General features: G+C 31.5%; 1 protein-coding gene across 1 annotated transcript; it reads left to right on the forward strand.

Annotated features, from left to right (window-relative positions):
• The first annotated feature begins 663 nt into the window (after positions 1–663).
• On the forward strand, positions 664–2,740 carry LOC124536941. The gene is made up of 2 exons (XM_047113610.1): positions 664–924; positions 2,337–2,740. Exons 1-2 carry the CDS (start codon positions 727–729, stop codon positions 2,475–2,477), a joined length of 339 nt encoding a protein of 112 aa, XP_046969566.1. The 5' UTR covers positions 664–726; the 3' UTR covers positions 2,478–2,740.
• The last annotated feature ends 16,857 nt before the right edge of the window (positions 2,741–19,597 follow it).

Here is a 19,597-nt window from a genome sequence, read left to right on the forward strand (position 1 = left end):
ACTTTACTTTTTAGTTCGATTGGTTTTCGAACCAATACTATGGAACGTCGGTTCTCCTCCTGAATAACTACGCAGAAGGATTCCACAGAGCAGGAGCATGAGGAAAGTGAATCCGCTGACTCGCTTCGCTGAAAAATACTGGAAAGAAGGCATTAGTGCTATGCGGACATTTTAGTAGGGGTAGGTTAGGTTAGGTTAGTTAGTTATAGGTAGTTTGTAGGGGTTACAAGTATTCAAGGGACCCCTGTAGATAGAAGGCAAATATATATGGGCCAACTATCGAAGCGTCCCGAGAGAATATTCTGGCAATCGGAGCCTGTCAGTATGGGACACCCCAAGTTTTTCCAAAGAATAAATAAAAGCGTGTCAAGGAGTTATCTTTGTTTTTTTTTTATTTAAAAAATATAATTTACCAAACTACTATTTGATTACAACACAAGATAATTTTTTTAATAAAAACGTCTCTATATGCTTTTATTAAGAATTTAATATAACAATAAAAATAACGAAATGAATAAAATATTAAATGTTTTGGTCCAGTATATCGTTATCAATACTTTAAGAATAGTGAATAGTTTAATGACTAATACTGCAAACAATATTCTCGAACGACACTTGATAATAATCTTAGATACATAAAAGGTTGATTGCATTTGGTTTGCACATTCGAGAAGCGAACATCGATTCTAGAACACCTTCATTATAATTATTTTACTTCAAAACAAAATGAGGTTATTTTTATATTTCTCTATATTAGTAACTGCCATTGTGATCGTGGCGTGTTCACATACGTTTATGGGCACGAATGTGTTGAGACCATTAGTGCATCGTCGAAATGTAAGATTCAGTCCGAATTACATAAGAAAACGCGTTGAAAACGTCACATATGTCATCCCGAATACAGGATACAGGCGTTCTATTCAGGTAAATGTTTTTTTTTTCTATTGTTCAACTTAGTGATCATTGTTTGTTAACCACTTAAGTACTGTTATTATTTTCATATATTATTATGTATTATTATTCATAGTTATTCTACCGCCAAATAATAATACTCCGTATTGTTGTGTTCCGGTTTGAAGGGTGAGTGAGCCAGTGTAACTACAAACACAAGGGACATACATCTTAGTTCCCAAGGTTGGTGGCACATTGACGATGTAAGGAATAGTTAATATTTCTTACAGCGTCATTGCCTATGGGTGATGGTGACCACTTACCATCAGGTGGCCATATGCATATATATATAACATTTCAACAATATATATAAGTCTCGGACCTCGGAAGCGGTCGACTGAGAAAACGTATCCCTGGCGGTATCGCTCGATATCGCGATTGCCTTTAACAGATTTCCACTTAAGACTTTACTTTTCACTTCGATTGGTTTTCGGACCAATATTATGAAACGTCGGTTCTACTCCTGAATAACGACGCAGAAGGATTCCACAGAGCAGGAGTATGAGGAGACTGAGAGAGTAGATATATATATATATATATATATATATATATTGTTGAAATGTTTTATTTTAATAAGTTAATTTTCTTAGTCAATTCACTTGTTGTAAGATGACTTGATGCTCTGATCTTTTGTAGGGCTTTGTGCAAGTCCGTCTAAATACCACTCACTCTTCATATTCTATCACACAGAGGCAAAACTTACTATTTTTGTGTTCCAGTTTGATGCCAGTAACACAACAGGCATAATACAAAACAACTCAATTCATAACATCGATGTAACATGGGTTTTGAAAGAAATGATTAACATTTCATACGATATTTGAGCAATGGTGACGATTATTACACATTTAAATAAAACTAATTATAACGGATGAATCGCGCATATTAATTATTTTTAAGCATCCCGACGTTTCGAGCACTTTGCAGTGTTAGTCTACCTCATCTTAGTCTACCCGTGACCACTAACACTGCAAAGTGCTCGAAACGTCGGGATGCTTAAAAATAATTAATATACGCGATTCATCCGTTATAATTAGTTTTATTTCAATGGTGACGAGTTGCCGTCAGATAACTTCAACAACCAACAGCAAATACACGAATTAATGTATATATACAAAGGTTTTTACCATTACTTAATTTAGAAAATAGGTCACGAGGAAAACACGATATCATGTATCTAATGGTATATTGGTTGGAAATGTTTTTTTGGTAAATAAATAAAAATGTATAATACTGAGAAAACATAAAAATGTAATGATTTTGTAACATAATTGAGCACCAACTATGAACTGACTACGTTTTAAAATAAATCAATTAATTATCGTCATTGTTATTTATTTATAAGCTCTATGTGATCTTTCATTTATATGCTTGTTTTGTTTCAGGGTATACTTGCTTACGACCTGACTAATACTAGCGCGACAGCGAACGTCACTGCGGGCGGGATCGGGTACTCCTACGTCACGTTGCGTCTGAGCAACGACCGCGGGCGTGAAATTCACTATGACATCAATATTTACGCCTAATTCGTTTCAATATTATTAGCATGAAATAAATTAATACATCAATTAAAATATATAATATAATAATTCACTTTTTATTATCGAACTACGTCAATCATAGTTGTAATGATATCATGGCTCATGAATATTTTTTAATCTTATTAAAAAGAAGTTAATCACTGGGGAGTTTCTTTTGGTCCTTTACAAAGATTAAATGTGAAGGTTTTGTTTGTAATACAAAAACTTGCATGAAAATAAACCGAAGCTGTCAATCCCAGCTGTTTATACCAATGACTGGCTTCTTCGCCCCCGTGGATCGCCTGTTGTTACATAATCTGTAGTTTTCCTAATAAATTGGTTCTGTATAGATCTATCTTTATAATATTGGCAATAAATCGTTTACTTGATAAAACACTTAAAGTTTTTAAATTTAATTATTGAAAATTATACCACATTTTTAATTTATTCAATGGCAAACCCACATGCAGAATACAGTTTTACTGACTTAAGTTTAAACTGTAAATTTAAACTTCAAATTTGTATTATATATGTCAGTCTTGTTTATATGGCGAGTATTTTAATAAAGTATCATTTGAGCACAGCGTCCCAAACTTATTTCCTTATTGCTCTCGTGATACTAGACCAACATGCAATATATAATGGCAATGTGAGTCGCTTCCATGAATATAAATAGTACCTATTTGCTGTGACCAAATTTTAGTTGTACAGCGCCTATCGGCCATATAAATTACAACAAAATGAAGTTGTACTTTTATTATTATATTATATTGAGATAATAATTGAACTTACATGCAATGGAATTTATTGTCATTCGTAAATAAAAATGAGTGCTTGAACAAACATCCTTCAATATTATTCATCCGATTGTGATGAAACTTGTTAATCCTATAATGAAAACCATTTATACAATTAAAATCCCACTGAGGGTAATTCTCTACCTCACCCCTATTTCAGGAATAGGTTTGGAACTTGTTAAATCACGATGCACCCAGTTTGATGTACATACATGTGGCACAATTTCATTGACATTAAACACATGCAGGTTTTGTTCAGGACGTTTTGCTTCACCGTCTAAACCTTACTCACCTAAGGCATAGCTTTTAAACAAAACTAGAAAGGTCTAGTACCCACGCGAAGCTGACGCGGGTAGCTAGTAAAGAAAAAAGGTTTTAGTCATATTGTTTTTACAATTTGAAAAACAACTTCGCTATTATATAGATTTCACAACAACAGTGTTCTGCACGTGACACATCATTCCAATCATTCCAATATGATTTCCATTCAGGCGGTAACTTTGGAAAATAAAAAAATAAAAATAATTCTGTCAATAAATTGAACACAATTTCACGTGTCTGATATTTTTTTGATGTTTCAACGCTTTTAAATAAGGCTCTCACTCAGGGGTAATGAATTTATGTGAAAATAATTTCATGTCGACATGTAAACTACTGACGGGCTGATAATATAAATTAGTTAAGTGCTAGAAGTAATTAATATTCACTTTACAATAATGTTAGTAGTTACAGCGTTGTGGTGCTTAAATATTCCATAAACACTTCTGTTCTCTTTTATATGGGCGACTGGTGCAGTGATCACTTATACTGGCTTTTATTATAAGTTAAGTATGGAGGTTTTATTGTTTTTTTTTTTAAACATTTTCAACAAAAAGTATGTATATAGTGTAACTTTGAATGGAAGTCATTTCTAATCTTATTATCTTGCTTACTTATTTATATCTGTCAATTAATGATCCAAATAAAACGTATGTCCAAGTATTTCCTTATTAAACATTCCTTGCATGTAAAGAGGAGGATGGTTTTATAATGTTTGTTTATCGTTTCGCCCATTAATAATCCAGTTGTACCCTAAATATATCCAGCTTTTGTTATACATTTGAGTTAAATGAGGTTTAAATGGATTCACAGTGTTAGCATCTCGTCCGAAATATTTCACAAGGGACATACACCACGTCGTACGTGCTCGGAACGTTTTAAACGAAATGAATGAACATTTTAAAAACATATTTTAAAGGCTGACTATTACATTTTAAAATGTCATAACAGAGTAATAATAACATGTTCCCATTTTAATTTTTAGATTAATCAAAAATTCAGTATTATATTTGTATGATATTCAAAGCTTATATGATATTAGAAGTGTCCTTCTAATTAACTAGTCTTATTACTAATAACATATTGTTAGTTCTCAACAATATTTCTGACACCAATTTATTTAAATTCAATCGTTTAGTTTGGTATGTAAAAGGATAATTTTTGAATTAATTATTTAATATTTTGGAATCGATATTACGCTATAATATTATTTCAACTTAACTTTGATTGATTGTTTTAAAAAAAAGGTGAATTAATACTCAATTTTCAGATACAGTTTCACAAGCGTCTAATATGCGTTACATATGCGTCTAAATTTTTAAAACTAATAAGTAATTTAATTAAACTAAAATGTTTTTTTTATTTTCGACTTGTGTTATTTTCACGTTTGACGAAAACATCAATAGAAGGCTTGTAACTTGAAGGCGGGTCAAACTTTTCTCATTTCTACTGATCTTTGGAGGAGTTAGTCTTATTCAAATTAATTTCATAATTTTATTTTGATGCCAAAACTTATTAATTGAAATTTGTTGGTTCTTATTAAATATAATAGAATGTAAACCTGTTCAATGAACTATTCACGTACGAGTTTAACTGAAAGCATGTAACATAAAAGCTAATTTTATCTAATCACCTCTTATGTATTCATGCTATTTGCGATTTAGAAAAGAATATCAAGAGACAAGTTCTGTTACAGTCATTTGTTGAAACTATAATCCATGGAGAAGGTAAGGCCCATAAGGTAACCATTGGCCATTCACGCCTGTTATCATTGTTATATTTGCAAAACCCTATAGTATATATCTATTTTCGAAGCGATTTTAAGAAGTACAGTATTAATCCTTATCTAATTAGCACTAATATGGCCCTTTACGGCATGTAATTTAAATGCATATTTTCGAAGATATTACAGATTTAAAATTCAGTAACTGAGAGTTTTGTATTGTATAATGTCAGAAAAACTGTCAACATTGAATATAAGGATATTCTTTAGTATATTTTCTATCAGCATTGCACCCGTGGAAAGTCAGGGCGGGTCGCTAGTATATCTACATGATAGTATACGTATACGATAGAAGTGGTTTTATCGCGATCTAGTTTGATACTATGTTGTGTAATGGCTCTGTTATTTGATAGTTATAAAAAGTTTGTAACTCATTTGCTTGTATACGGTAAGCTTTAATAGCCCAGAGAACATTTAAAAGTATTTCATTGTAAAATTTTGAAATTAAGGTACGTTTCATTTCTGTAATAACGATTATTATAAAAATAACGAATGTATAATATAATTGTTAATGCGATATTGCTGCACTAAGGCCCGTTTTTGAGAAGAAAGCTGCAGATGATTGTGCTTGTTGGAGGAATAATGACATGTACATATTAAACACATTAATTTAAATTGCTTGTCCCGGGCTTAAACTTAGAATCGTCGTTTAAGATTAACATCTTGTAACCACTGGGCCACAGCTCACGACTATATGGTAACAATCATTAAAGGTTGTAGAACAAGTCAGAGCAGTAAGGTCATAAGTTACAGATAATTTCTTCCATTTTCAAACTAGTTTATTTTTTGTAGGAACTTGATTTACCTAAAACCAACACTAAAAAAAATAACAAAATATGAAAAGATTTTTAAAAAATTGCTAGGTACATTCGATTTTCAAATGTGAATTACCCAACAAGTTTCTCAGTGGGGCCGGCAAAACGAATTATTTGCACTCAGTATAAATTGAAACTCTGATTGACAGGCCGGGCGAACGTTGCTGCTATATTTTTATTTTTATTTACGGATACAAGGGTGTGATCTAAGCGGTCAAAATGCACACACTTGTTTTGGTCTACAATTTCATAAAGGTATTTAACATGGCTTTTATACATTTCGAAACTATAATATTTCATTATATTATTTTACTTATTACGTAGTTCTAGTAAAATAAGCGAATAAAACGCACTACTTTACGACCCATTATATGTCTTCCGTATATAAATTACATCTAGATCCTTCATAATATCTAAAAGTAAACAGCCAAGATTAAAAAACAATAAACAAATTTGTATTCTACTGTGTTTCTCAACAAAGTAAGTGATTCTGTAATCTAAAGTAGAAAGAAAGTTACTTTTACGAACCGAGATTACATCTATGTATAAGGAGTCTATAATCAAAATAGTGTAATATTGCATTTGAAAAAAAAAAGTTTTTTTAACCTGTTAAATTAAATTGACTTATAAAATAACAAAATGTTACGCAACCTAATATTTTATAAATTTTTTTGGGAGTATAGAATACACACCGAGTCACTAGTGCATTATATGAAATGTTTTTAGTCTTTTTAGTATTAAAAAATATATAAAAAACCCTGAAATCTTTCAATATGTTAGACACTAGACTACGAGTTAGCTATAGACATTTTAGGTGAATTAAATTTCCGAAGATTTTCAGACTTTTATTACAAATAAATTATAATATAACTCTCGTAAAGCTCTCTGTGAAATTATTATACCACAAATTACGTTAGAACTTTAATACGAATTACTGGCTTCGTTATATTTTGACACCCCGACCTACGAGAATACTTTTGCAGATAAAGTTTTGTTTGGTTATTTAATTGTATATTATTATTTCCACAAAACAATCTTACTAATTTGAGAACGATCTTACTTTGTCAAATTTATTACATCATATCACAGACAAATAACACCTCGCCTCATTGCCTCCACTGGTGACAGGAGGGCTGGTTCGTTTTTTGCCCAGAGGATCGGAATTGCGATTCAACGGGGAAATGCGACTAGCATTCTTGCCACCATTCCACGCGGTCAAGATTTATACAGTAACTAGTTTTAGTTCATATTTGTATATACATATATTTAAGCATTTAATGTTGTTAATTCTTATGTTAATAAATTATAAGACAAATAATTGAGTGTTATAAATATAAGCAGTCCATGTTCGTTCGTCATGGAGGGAAGATCAAACCGTAACCGAAAAAACTATTCTGTCACCACTTGCCAAACATATAAGAAGTTAAAACCTATTTAGAAAATAATGTACTTGCCTAGAAATAGTATATAAATGCGATGTTAATTAAATAATACTTGATCTATATATATTAAAATAAGTTTGATGAAAGAACACTGTTTTTTAAAATACAAGCGGCACTTAGTAACTTTCCATTATCTCTCGCCTTGGTTCCAATTCAATTACAACGATTCATTAGCTATCCTCGCACCTAATGCACTTTCGTAAGAATAAGTTGATTGCTTTCATTCTTCATCATTTAGGACTTCTGCTCGGAAAATATAGTTTGTTTTCAACTTTTATAACTTTTCGAACGAAACTTTATCCTTCGTACTCGACTCGTTCTGGCGGGTAGGAATATTTTTTCAAAGGAAATTGGATATATTTACGCAAACTTCAAAAGTTATGATAGTGTAACAAGTTGAATAATTGAGTATATTTATTGCTTTTAAAAACTTTGATAACCTTAAAGGTTAAAGCAAAAATTGCTAAAGCAAAAAATGTATTTTGGCAAAGATTTATCATAACACAAATTTTAAATTTATTTTAGAAAATATATTTAAATATTTCCAATCAGCTTTAATAATCATTGAAAGCGACCACTCAATCAGACGAATGGAGCGTGAACGCACAAAATGCGAACAAAAACAATATTTGTTTAAAAAATAATCACTAAATAATACCTGCTATTTATCTGTTTAAAAGTGTAAGTATTCAACCGAGAAGATCCGGCAAGAAACTTAGTCATTTCTTTCGTTTTTATTACGGAGTTTATTCAAGAAAGTAATTAAGTGATAGCCTGTCTGAAAATCAACAAATAGTAATTTCATACTTTTTATTAATCGTATTAAGTAACTTGTTTTATTTATCAATGTTTTTTTACGATATATAATTTTATTATTAGAAAAATTAAAAACAACTCTGCAATCTTATTACAGTAACAAATACTATGAAATAAAGTATTAAATACTAATGTCATCACTACATATTATAAAACAAAGTCCCCCGGCTGCGTCTGTCTGTCTGTATGTTCGCGATAGCTACTGAATGGATTTTCATGCAATTGACACGAATATACAGCGGGATTCATAAGGAAGATTTGGACAATTGTTGAACATGTCGGAAAAAAGCAACAAAAAATATAAATAAAAATAAACAGTAAAAAAAAACTTATGTCCACCGAAGGGAAGCCGGGACGGGCCTCTGGCTATGTAATATATAACCTATAGCTATAAAAGTATAATAAAAGTATAGAATAATAAAAATATTTTTTACCAACGAAACGCAAATTTATTTCGCCTGAATCTCTTTCATTCGTCCATTATCGTTGCGAATAAAACGATTTTGTTTCTCAATAACCAGTGTTTTTTTATTCGCTATTAAATAAGTCTTAATCGTAAACGTGTTCGTGATCCTTACAATTTCGTCGAAATGATTACGTTAAACATTATTTACGGTATATTTCTTTCTATTAGAGATATAAACACTTTATTTGGAATCACTTTTATTATCTGTTTTATTTGTTCATAGTCTAGCACCATTATATATATGTGCTTTAATTGTGTTTATAATTCATCTCGTGCTCAGCGTTGAATGAAAACATCGTGAGTAAACCTGCATGTGTCTTATTTCATCGAAATTCTGCCACATGTGCATTTCACCAACCCGTGGTGCCAAGCGTGGTGGTATATGTTCCAAAACCCTCTCCTCAATAGGAGAGAAGGCCTTAGCCCAGCAGTGGGAAATTTACGGGCTGTTACTTTTATTCTAGAAATAACGTAATGACTGCTACTGTCTGGTATGGTGCATTTCTAATAAACCCTTTCTATAATAATGGTTTCGAATACGCAATAGTTGTATTGAGCATACATTTTTTAAATTTAATATTGTGTCAAAGTACGCTCACTTCTGTTTCAAAATAATTGGGTAGTATAGAATTCACAATATATTTCAAAGGATTGTGATACCTCTAGCTAAGAAAATAAAGTTAAAATTGATTTACTGAAGTTATTAAAAATCATTGCCTGATGAAAAGAGTTGAATTCATAAACCAGACCATCACGACCGGTTCAAATACGGGTGATTCAAGGTTGATATTGATTACAATGAAAAAGACATGTAGAACTAAACGAACGCTGAAAAAGTCCTCTGTTTAATCTATCTTCGTTTTGACAGACAGCTATCTATTTGAATATAAGTGTAATAATAGAAAATGGATAGAGACCGCGTCTCGGCAAACGTGCTGTAGTAGTATAGAAAACGTCCTAAGGAACGTGAAGGGACGACTTACGCAAGGCGGCTGGCAGGAGCTGATTGTGAATAGCCGAAGAACGATCGCACTGGCGTGCAATTGGAGAGGCCTACATCCAGCAGTGGACGAACATGGGCTGTTGATGATGAATATAGACTGCATGGTCCAGCACAGTTGGTTAGACTCCGTCTACTCATTCAGGTCTATATAATAACGTTAACAACTTTTTTTTTAAATACACATTATCATTTGTATTTTCCTGATAAGTCGTAACATACTACGTAATTAATTATCATACTGTATTAAACTTTCGAACTAATAAATATAATACAACAGGTGAAAGTGACGGAACTCTTGTAGTCAATATAGTAATAATATCTTCATTAATTTTCACGTAACAAATATCAATTACAAAATAGTATGTTAACTTTAATAGTAAAAGCAAAGAATAAACATTATAAGCATTTTATAATAATATATTCATTGATATTAATAAAATAAAAATATAGGTACGCAAACTTATTTTATAGATTCTATAACAATTTCTCTCCCTAACAGCGTCACACTCCGAAATCCGAATGTTTGATATAAATCATTTATATACAAAAATCCCTTGCGCCTCACTTGTATTACGATGATTTGAATAGATTGAATCTTCTTCGAGTATACGACTTCATTTTGCGCTTACACTTTTAATAATAATCCAGATATGATTTAAACACAAACATAAATCAAAATTTTTAGCAAAAACAATAATATCACTGGACACTTTTCGAAATTCGAATTTATAATATCTATTTACTTTTATAATTATTATATTTTAACGCCAATATACACTATAAATATAGCAATAAGTTTGAAGTCTTAGATATTTTTATTCTATTATTTTATTGTGTCTGTTAATAGATTACTAATAGGTTCTATAAAATACTATATTCTATATAGCCTATTAGTAATCTATTAGCAGCTAACTATATAGAATACTATATAGCCTATTAGTATAAGTTATGATATTATTATGAATAGATTTAATTTGATAGCTGTCATTCATTGATTTCATTTAATTGAAGGTTTATCTGAGTAGATACCGCCTACATCAATTTTAGTTTACAAACAAGCAATGAGCTTATTTAGAGAATATAAAGGTCAATCACCGGTGTTAATTAAAATATAAGGGGTGAGCCTGATAAATAATTAGCTTGATTTATATTAGAATGATTCTTATCACCGAACATACCTTTTATAACGTATTATCGAAATACATCTACAACTTTGTTTTGATTTCATGTAAACTTTACAAAAATACAATAAATAGGACATTGAAGGCATGGATATCAATATCATTTATTTTTATATTGTCAGCAAAGGTTTTGCTTAATCGTTATGCAAGGAGATTTATTATTATTATTTATAGTTAAAAAACCTCGTATTCTGTTACCAATAACGATAAATAAAGATGAACTATTGAAATGATATAGATTAGTAAGATTTGTTTCATAGACAATTCGCCAAAAAGAAAAACAAAGTTATTACCCAAAAAAGAAATCAATTGATATATTATTAGTATTTTTGTTTACGTAAGGTTTCATATTAATCTAAATATATTGGCCTTTATTAGACGTTTGGATCTATACCCACCTATCAATAATGAAGTAATGTGATATTCTTCTCAACTGTGATGTTTAAGCAATGGAATATTTCGTATATCTTCAAATAATTAGCATTACTTTTAATATAAAAAAGTATCAACCCGAGCTCTGTACCTATATGAGCCTATCCTGGCTAATATCTTTTCAAAGTGGTACCTACACCTACAGACAGGCTTCGTGTAAACCCACTACCTAACATTTAACTCATCATACATTCTATCTCCAATACGACTTAGTATAAAGTGTTGAGTGAGCCGGTGTAACTACAGGCGCAAGGGAAATAACATTTCAATAGGCTATTTGACTGGTTTTTAAAATCCATTTTATATTATTTAGTAGAGGTAAATAAACCTTATTATTTCTAGTACATATTTGCCGAAAAATATCAAATTAAAATTTCCATATTTAAATAGCGGGCGGAAACGCTACTTGGACAATATGGCGCTGCAATGGGGTCGGTGACGTCACTTGCCTGTATATTAATCTAGCAACGTTAACATAAGCAAGTGACTTCATTATAAGCTCGGCCACTCAGGAGCGTTTTGTGTCACGTGACAAACGTTTAAAAAACTGCATTTTTATTTAAGAATTTTTGAATAAATTAAGTATTATTTTCAACTTTCGTTACTAAATAACCATTTTTAAACTCGTAATATATACTGATGACAATAATTGACACTTCATTTTTCGCATTATCAAATAGCCTATTTCAAAAGTTGTTGCTGTATTAGTAATATAAGGAATGGTGATTTTTCATACTTACCATCAGCTGGTCCAATTGCCCATCTGCTTACGTATGTCATAAAAATAAAACAACTCAAATGAAACAACATACTTTTGTGTCATAACATATCTTGAGACATCTTATTACACAAGTCAAAACACGGACTGCATGTAATTTAATTTAAGAATAAGTTTGATTTGATTCTCCTTCAAAAGCATATTTCTTGTATTTTTAATTTGATTGTGACGTAATCACTTAAACAATTTCGAAACATAAATTAACAAGGACATATCGATACAATAAATAATCATCGACACACGATCCCACACGTAACATCGAGCGATATTTAACGACTATCGTTATTGGAAAGCCATTGTTTAGTTAAAGCCTATTTAATCAATTGTAATGTGAATACATTTCATTACTCAGTTATACATACATTGGAGACCAATAGTGAAAAGCTTTGATTATTTATAAAGTAACAGCCTGTAATAACCCACTTATGAATTAACTACTCCTTTAGAAGAAAATAAAGGAGCGTATTTCACCAAGCTGATTAATTCCGAGCTATATACAGCATATACAGATTTTAGCAAGAGGCTTGTCTTTGCCTTTCTCAAATTTACCAGTAAGATATTATACTTGTATTATATTTCATTTTTAAAGAGTTGAGAGAGAAGTTTACGAATCACTGGTATTTCGTTTATCACAATATATCTTTACCTACTTTTATTGCTTGTTTTAATATTTTGGCACTAATTCTTTGTCATTTGAATCGTAAATCAAATAACAACATATGTACCTCATATACGGGATATATTCTCCCATAAACATAATAATACTATTTAATTATTAACGCAATAGATCACAGAAAACAGCCAATCGGAGCGCGGAAAGCATTATTGTGAAGCAATAGGAAGCAAATAACCAATTCTCAGTAGTGTGTGTAATTAAGAATTGTTAAATACGCCAATGATATATATTAATATGAGAGCACTCCGACTACTTAGAATTTGCATTCGCTTTTTTAATATACATACTGAGATTATACACGTCAGATAACCGACTTCAAATACATATATATATTTATAGATGATAAAAAAGCGTGGAGTTAATATCTGTTGACTTCCAAGCAGGATATATTAATTTAAATAATTGTATTAACTAACATGACTTTGTATTTTTTAAATGTTGAAAAAGAGTAACTAACTACTGAGTTTCTTGCCGATTCTTCTCGGTAGAATCTACTTTCCGAACCGGTGGTAGCTTCACTTAATTGTAAAATGACGATGCAAGAGTGCTTGTAAACCTACTTGAATAAAGTTTATTTTGATTTTTTGATATATTAGTCGGTGTCAGCTAAGATAACTATAATATATTTACCAAAAATTATACGAAAACACAGATAAACATCACACTAAATATAAGAATACTTGTAACCGCATTTTATAATCATAAATCGAATTTAAAGTAGTCTAATATTTTTCCTTTAATTTTACTCAGGGGAAATATAAAAATTATTTCGACAATGCAATTATTTTATTACTTTTTAGTACATGTTAATTTGTTTTGAAATAGTGTCTAGTTTGAAGACGGTTTTTATTTTTTTATTTTTTTTTATTTATAACACAAACAATTATAACACAAACAAAAGTATGTATACTGTTATTCCCAAACGCAAACACTACGGACCTATAATCGGGATTATTTATCCCACTTTTCGCTCCGTTGACATTATTGTCCAAGTTACAAAACCACTTTGATTTAAGACGTAAGTTACTTATAAAAGTACAAAATATCAAGACGGAACAACACTTAGTCTAAAACGCAAGTTAAGTAGAACACGACTCCCGCTGCGATGTATTTGAAGAAACAAAACATTATTATATATCAAGTTAACTAAATAAAGGCACTTACAGTTTGTATATAGTAGCTTAGGGGATAAGTTTTGTATTACACTAAAAGCATTGTAAGTTTTATAATGAAGTACACAATTATCCCATGAATGCAGACTAGCAAATGGGTTATGTAATTTTATTTTATTTTCAAATGGACAATCAACGGCACATAAGTACAGTACCGAAAATAACACATTAAAACCAAAATGATCTTGCCAAATATTCTACTATTTACGGGTAGTCTTATCGTTCACTATCGCATTACTACATAGACACTATGTGAATTACAACAAAACCCAACAACAACAGTCTGTAAATTTCTCACCGTTGAGCTAAGGCCTTCTCTCCCTTTGAGGAGAAGGTTTGGAACATATACCACCACGCTGTTGCAATGTGGGTTGGTCTAATACACATGTGACAGAATTTATAAGAAATTAGACACATGCAGACTTCCTCACGATGGTTTCTTCTCAATTCCGCCAAACACAAGATGAATTATAAACACAAATTAAGCACATTAATATTCAGTGATGTTTTAACTGGGTTTGAACCCGCAATCATCGGTTTAGATGCACGCGTTCTAACAACTGGGCTATCTCGGCTGATAATAGGAATTAACGAAATAATTAAAAAAATCACATAAAACCATAACACGTATTTTCAAAATTAAAGATTGATTGTTAATAGCGTTAGGTATTCAAAATATAAATTAAATAAAGTGATTATACTTAATTTACCTTACCAAATATACACCGACCACTACGAAATAAAAGGTGGAAATTCCGTAGGGCTGTGTGAGGCATGCAGAAGCATTGGCTGATTCAACCTACGAAGATGAACTTCCACTAAGCCTTTTTTATGATTATATTTGGTCTGTTTGCCTTTGATACATATCCATGACTGATTTTGGATAAAACATACATTAGTTCTGAATTTTTAAAGAAATTTTTTAACTACTTAAAGATAAAGTTCATATGTTTTAATAAGTAGCGTACTTTAAGTTTATCCAACTTGAGCGAAAATGGGAATTTCGCTTAAGTTAAGATAAACTTCAAGTTAGATAAGTTTCTCTTTCATTTCGACATATGACTTTTGTGGGGACGAGAATAGAATCAAGAGTTAGGTCTTATACCGTCGAGTTATTGAGATTTATTTTTAAAGAGTAAAACTTAAATCATATGAACATCGTAAAATTCAGAGAAACTTGATAACAAAACTAGCTGGTGTTTATTTTAAATCTGAAATATGAATTCGGGTTTACTCCATCCAATTACAGGAAAACGTATAAGATAGTTCTTAAACTTTATTTTAAAAAGGAAATTGCTTGACAGATTGTTGTCTTGGTGGCTTTGTGCGAGCTCGTCTGGGTCGGTACAGCCATCAGATATTCTACCGCCAAATAGAAAAACTTTGTAACCCGATTTGAAAAGTGACAGGAAGTATAACAGGCACAAGTGGCACAACATTTTAGCTTCCTAATTCGGTGGCACATTGGCTATGTAATCTAAATATTTCTCACATGGCTAATGTCTTTGAACGGTGGTGACTTACCATTAGGTGACAAACTTGCCAGTACACTTATCTATATTATAAAAGTAAAATTACATATATATTTTTTATGTTATAGGTGGTGTGGTGTAATCAAGTAGGAGGCTTATGAAAAGTGATACTAACCGCCCATGGACATCTAAAACACTGGGGGCGTGCAGGTACGTTGCTGGCCTTTAAGGAAGGAGTACGCTCATTTGAAGGTTCCCAAGTCTTATCGGTTCGAAAAAACCGCCGGCGAAAGCTGAGAAGAATACAACTATTCTCACATTTTTTTGTCCAATATTTTATGTATCCAAGAAGTTACGAGTTATTGTGAAATACCATGTGACAATGAATGACACTTTTATAGACTTGTATACATATAAAACTACTGCGCATCTTTTCTCCGTGCCTTTGCTTGCGTGAAACATCCGCGTCTCAAATTTCAGGATGACTGCAATACACTCGAGCATACTTTCATCACATAAAATATTGAAGAAGCAGTCTTGTTCTGTATTATATAAACAAAACCTAACTTATTGTATACAAATCAAATATGGTGTAACAGATGCTCACAGCAATATTTCCTCGGTATCACTTTTAAATTTCTCGCTGTATTGTATGTATTACTAATGTTGTTTTATTATTATTGCATACAGTCGTATGTTAAAAACAAGATAGCCTTTAAAGCACTAGCTGTAGTATTATTTTTATAGTGATGTAAAAAACTTTTTAAATAAACTAGTAAAGCGTTTCATTTTTACTGTGTTCATATGACGTTATTTTAAAGGCTAAACTTTTAATATCGCAAATAAAAAATACAACCCATTTTACTGCTCATATGATGCAGTAGGTAGATAAGACATATTTCTTAAATAAAACGTAGGTACCAACTAAAAGAAATATTAAAATATTGATTTATTAGGCTTCCTGTTATATCTTTATATACATACTCGTATTAGTAGATCTCTGAAACCATATTTGTGTCAGCGCGGAGCTGTTTTGCTATAATAATGATGTGCGTAATACAAATCGTCTTTATCGATGTCATGACAGGATTTTAAACTAAGTTTTACTAAATGATGACATACATTAAAAAAAATGCTAATATCGTTCAATTCACACTGAATTGTAGAAATTATTAAAAAAACATGTGTTTTTAAAAAATATTTTTCAAAAATATCAGTTATGTTTAAATTAAATTAAATATCAGTCTTGACACGCGGAGAAACGTAGACTCACGGCAAGACTAGGCTGGTCCACCAACTTAAAGTCGCTCAGCGTACTATGGAAAGGATAGCCATCTCCGCTCGGCGTTTCTCTGAGGGATAGCATCAGAAATGAGGCGATCCGTCAGAGAACCAAAGTCATCGACATAGTCCACCGGATTAGTACGCTGCAGTGGCAGTGGGCTGGCCATATTTATTGCAGAACCGATAACTGTTAGGTAAAACGTATTCTAGAGTGGAGACCGCGTCTCGGCAAACGTAGTGTAAGACGTCCTCGGGCACGGTGGAGTGACGACGTACGCAAGACGACTGGCAGGAGCTGGATGCGAGTAGCCCAAGAATGATCACAGTGGCTAGTGTGAAAATGGGCTGATTGACAATAGATTGATTATTTAAGATTTTTATCATAGATTCTAATAATAAGAGACTTTGATACAGTATTCTTGTTGAAGTAACTGATAAAAATTCTCGTAAAAATGTATTTTTAAGCATAATCGCTCTTAAGGTAATTATTGTATACTTTCATTCACAGGGTGAAAAGCCCTGTGAATGAAAGTAATTTATCATTGAAAATATTATATTCAATAAAGGACATTATTTCAACTCACATTAATATCTTTTACGCACACTTACAAATAAATGAAACGAACTTGAAAAGTAATTAGGCTAGAGTAAAAGGGTAGATATGATTTATAGAGCCGCCCCTCTCGCGGATAACAGACTATCGATAAGAGCCAAGACAACACATCCCTATGGCTACATTAATTTTGGTCCAACGACTCAGTTTATCAAGTAATATGACGAAAGACTGTCAAGTTCTTTCGTATTCTACAGTTGTAATTGGTTGAAATAATGAATTCATTCAATGCTATTTAGACACATAAATTATTAAAATTAAAACCCAAATCTCAAATCAAAATTGAAAAAAAATTATATCACCCCATCTTATTTCAGTTCTTTGGATTTTTTATTACAATTAAGAACGACAGGAATATTTTACGGAAACACAAATTAATATCACAAAAGCGTAAATTAAAAAATAATTTCTTGATAAGTGGAATTTTTAAGCAATAATTTAAACTCAATCTCAGTCAGGGTTTTGTATCTACTTGAAAATTATATGCAAAATAATAAACCGGAAAACCATGAAAGTGTGACAGACAGATGGACGGATACGGCAAAATTATGGGAGTTCCTTCCATTGTTTGTTAGAAGTTGAAAATTTTAATAGTACATAATTTCTTCATCGTCGTAGAAATTGATAAGGACTTTGTTAAAACATGGGTAGTGGAGGAAAAACTTTATTATATTTCTAAAACAAAAGTCTTACTCGTTCCTCATAAAATCAACCATTTGAAACAGCGACAGACGTCAAAATCAGTTGAGTAATTTCGATATTAAACGGAGAAAAACAGGGATACAATAATAATTTTTAAAAACCTCTAATTTGAAACAAGCAGTGACTTCAATTTTATTCATTTGTCTATAGTATAGACAATGCAATAACTTTATATTAAGAACATTTAATTAAACCAATATAAATAAATTAACTAAGAAATATAGCAGTGAATTTCCAAAAATATAGCAAGAGAATATTCAAAAACACCTCTATAAATTAATGTGGGGTGCTGCCCGATTGAAAATATTTAGAGAAGCAAAATTAGAATCGCCACTGTGATACTGTTATGGAAATCAAATGCTTTAATAAGCAATTTAATTAGGGTTTTATGTGTTGGATGAAATTAGTTTGGAATCAATAACATTCGTACGTTCGAGAAATGAAAACAACGACGCTTTTTAAACATACCCGAGGCAGATTGCGGGTTCTAATTCAGACACACTTTTTGGAACGACTGCATGGTAATAATGTACTGGTAGATATTGTCAAGTACATTATTACCATGCAGTCACTTGGTGGTAGGGCTTTGTGCAAACCCGTCTGAGTAGGTACCACCCACTCATCAGTTATTTTACCGCCAAATATCAGTATTATTGTGTTCCGGTTTGAAGGGTGAATGAGCCAGTGTAACTACAGGCACAAGGGACATAACATCTTAGTTCCCAAGGCTGGTGGCACATTGACGATGTAAGGAATAGTTAATATTTCTTACAGCGTTATTGTCTATGGGTGATGGTGACCACTTACCATCAGGTGGCCCATATGCTCGTCCGCCAACCTATACCATAAAAAAGTAATAAAAAAAGAACCGGCAAGCAAAAAATGAAATTAAAGAAAGGTACTGAAAAATAACTGTTAAAAGCTGCTCTCTAAATTTGTGTTATAAGCTTGACAACAATTTACCTTACGATCTTTTACATTTTATTAACGTATGAATTGTTACCAGTTTTAATGATAAGCAGTTAAAACAGTTTATTTCAATTACGAACGAAAAAGCGCCGAAGCGCTTTTTGTAACAACAAAAAGACATTAAGTTGCAAAATTACGGCCGTTTCCTTTATATATATAGGAGCTATAAAAGAAACAGTTGTACGTTCGAAGTATGGGGTGCTTATATCAACGCTATAAGATAAACTTCTGTTTGTGTAATGAAATAAAACGTGGTTTCGAAGTTCATAAAAATATCCAATTTCATCGCTTAGGCTTTTTCTTTGTTATAAAATTAATACGACTTGCAAATAATCATAAGAACTTTACTCCTTTGTTTAGAAATTGTATTCTTATAATTCATTCGGAGTAGCGACGTTGCCAATTTG

Source organism: Vanessa cardui, chromosome 17 (assembly GCF_905220365.1).
Source record: "Vanessa cardui chromosome 17, ilVanCard2.1, whole genome shotgun sequence".
Classification (NCBI taxonomy): Eukaryota; Metazoa; Arthropoda; class Insecta; order Lepidoptera; family Nymphalidae; genus Vanessa; species Vanessa cardui.

Excerpts from the sequence above, each read along its gene's own strand:
- LOC124536941 (XM_047113610.1), top strand. The coding sequence starts at position 727 with ATGAGGTTATTTTTATATTTCTCTATATTAGTAACTGCCATTGTGATC. Across the intron at positions 925-2,336 it reads GATACAGGCGTTCTATTCAG|GGTATACTTGCTTACGACCT; the intron begins GTAAATGTTTTT and ends GTTTTGTTTCAG.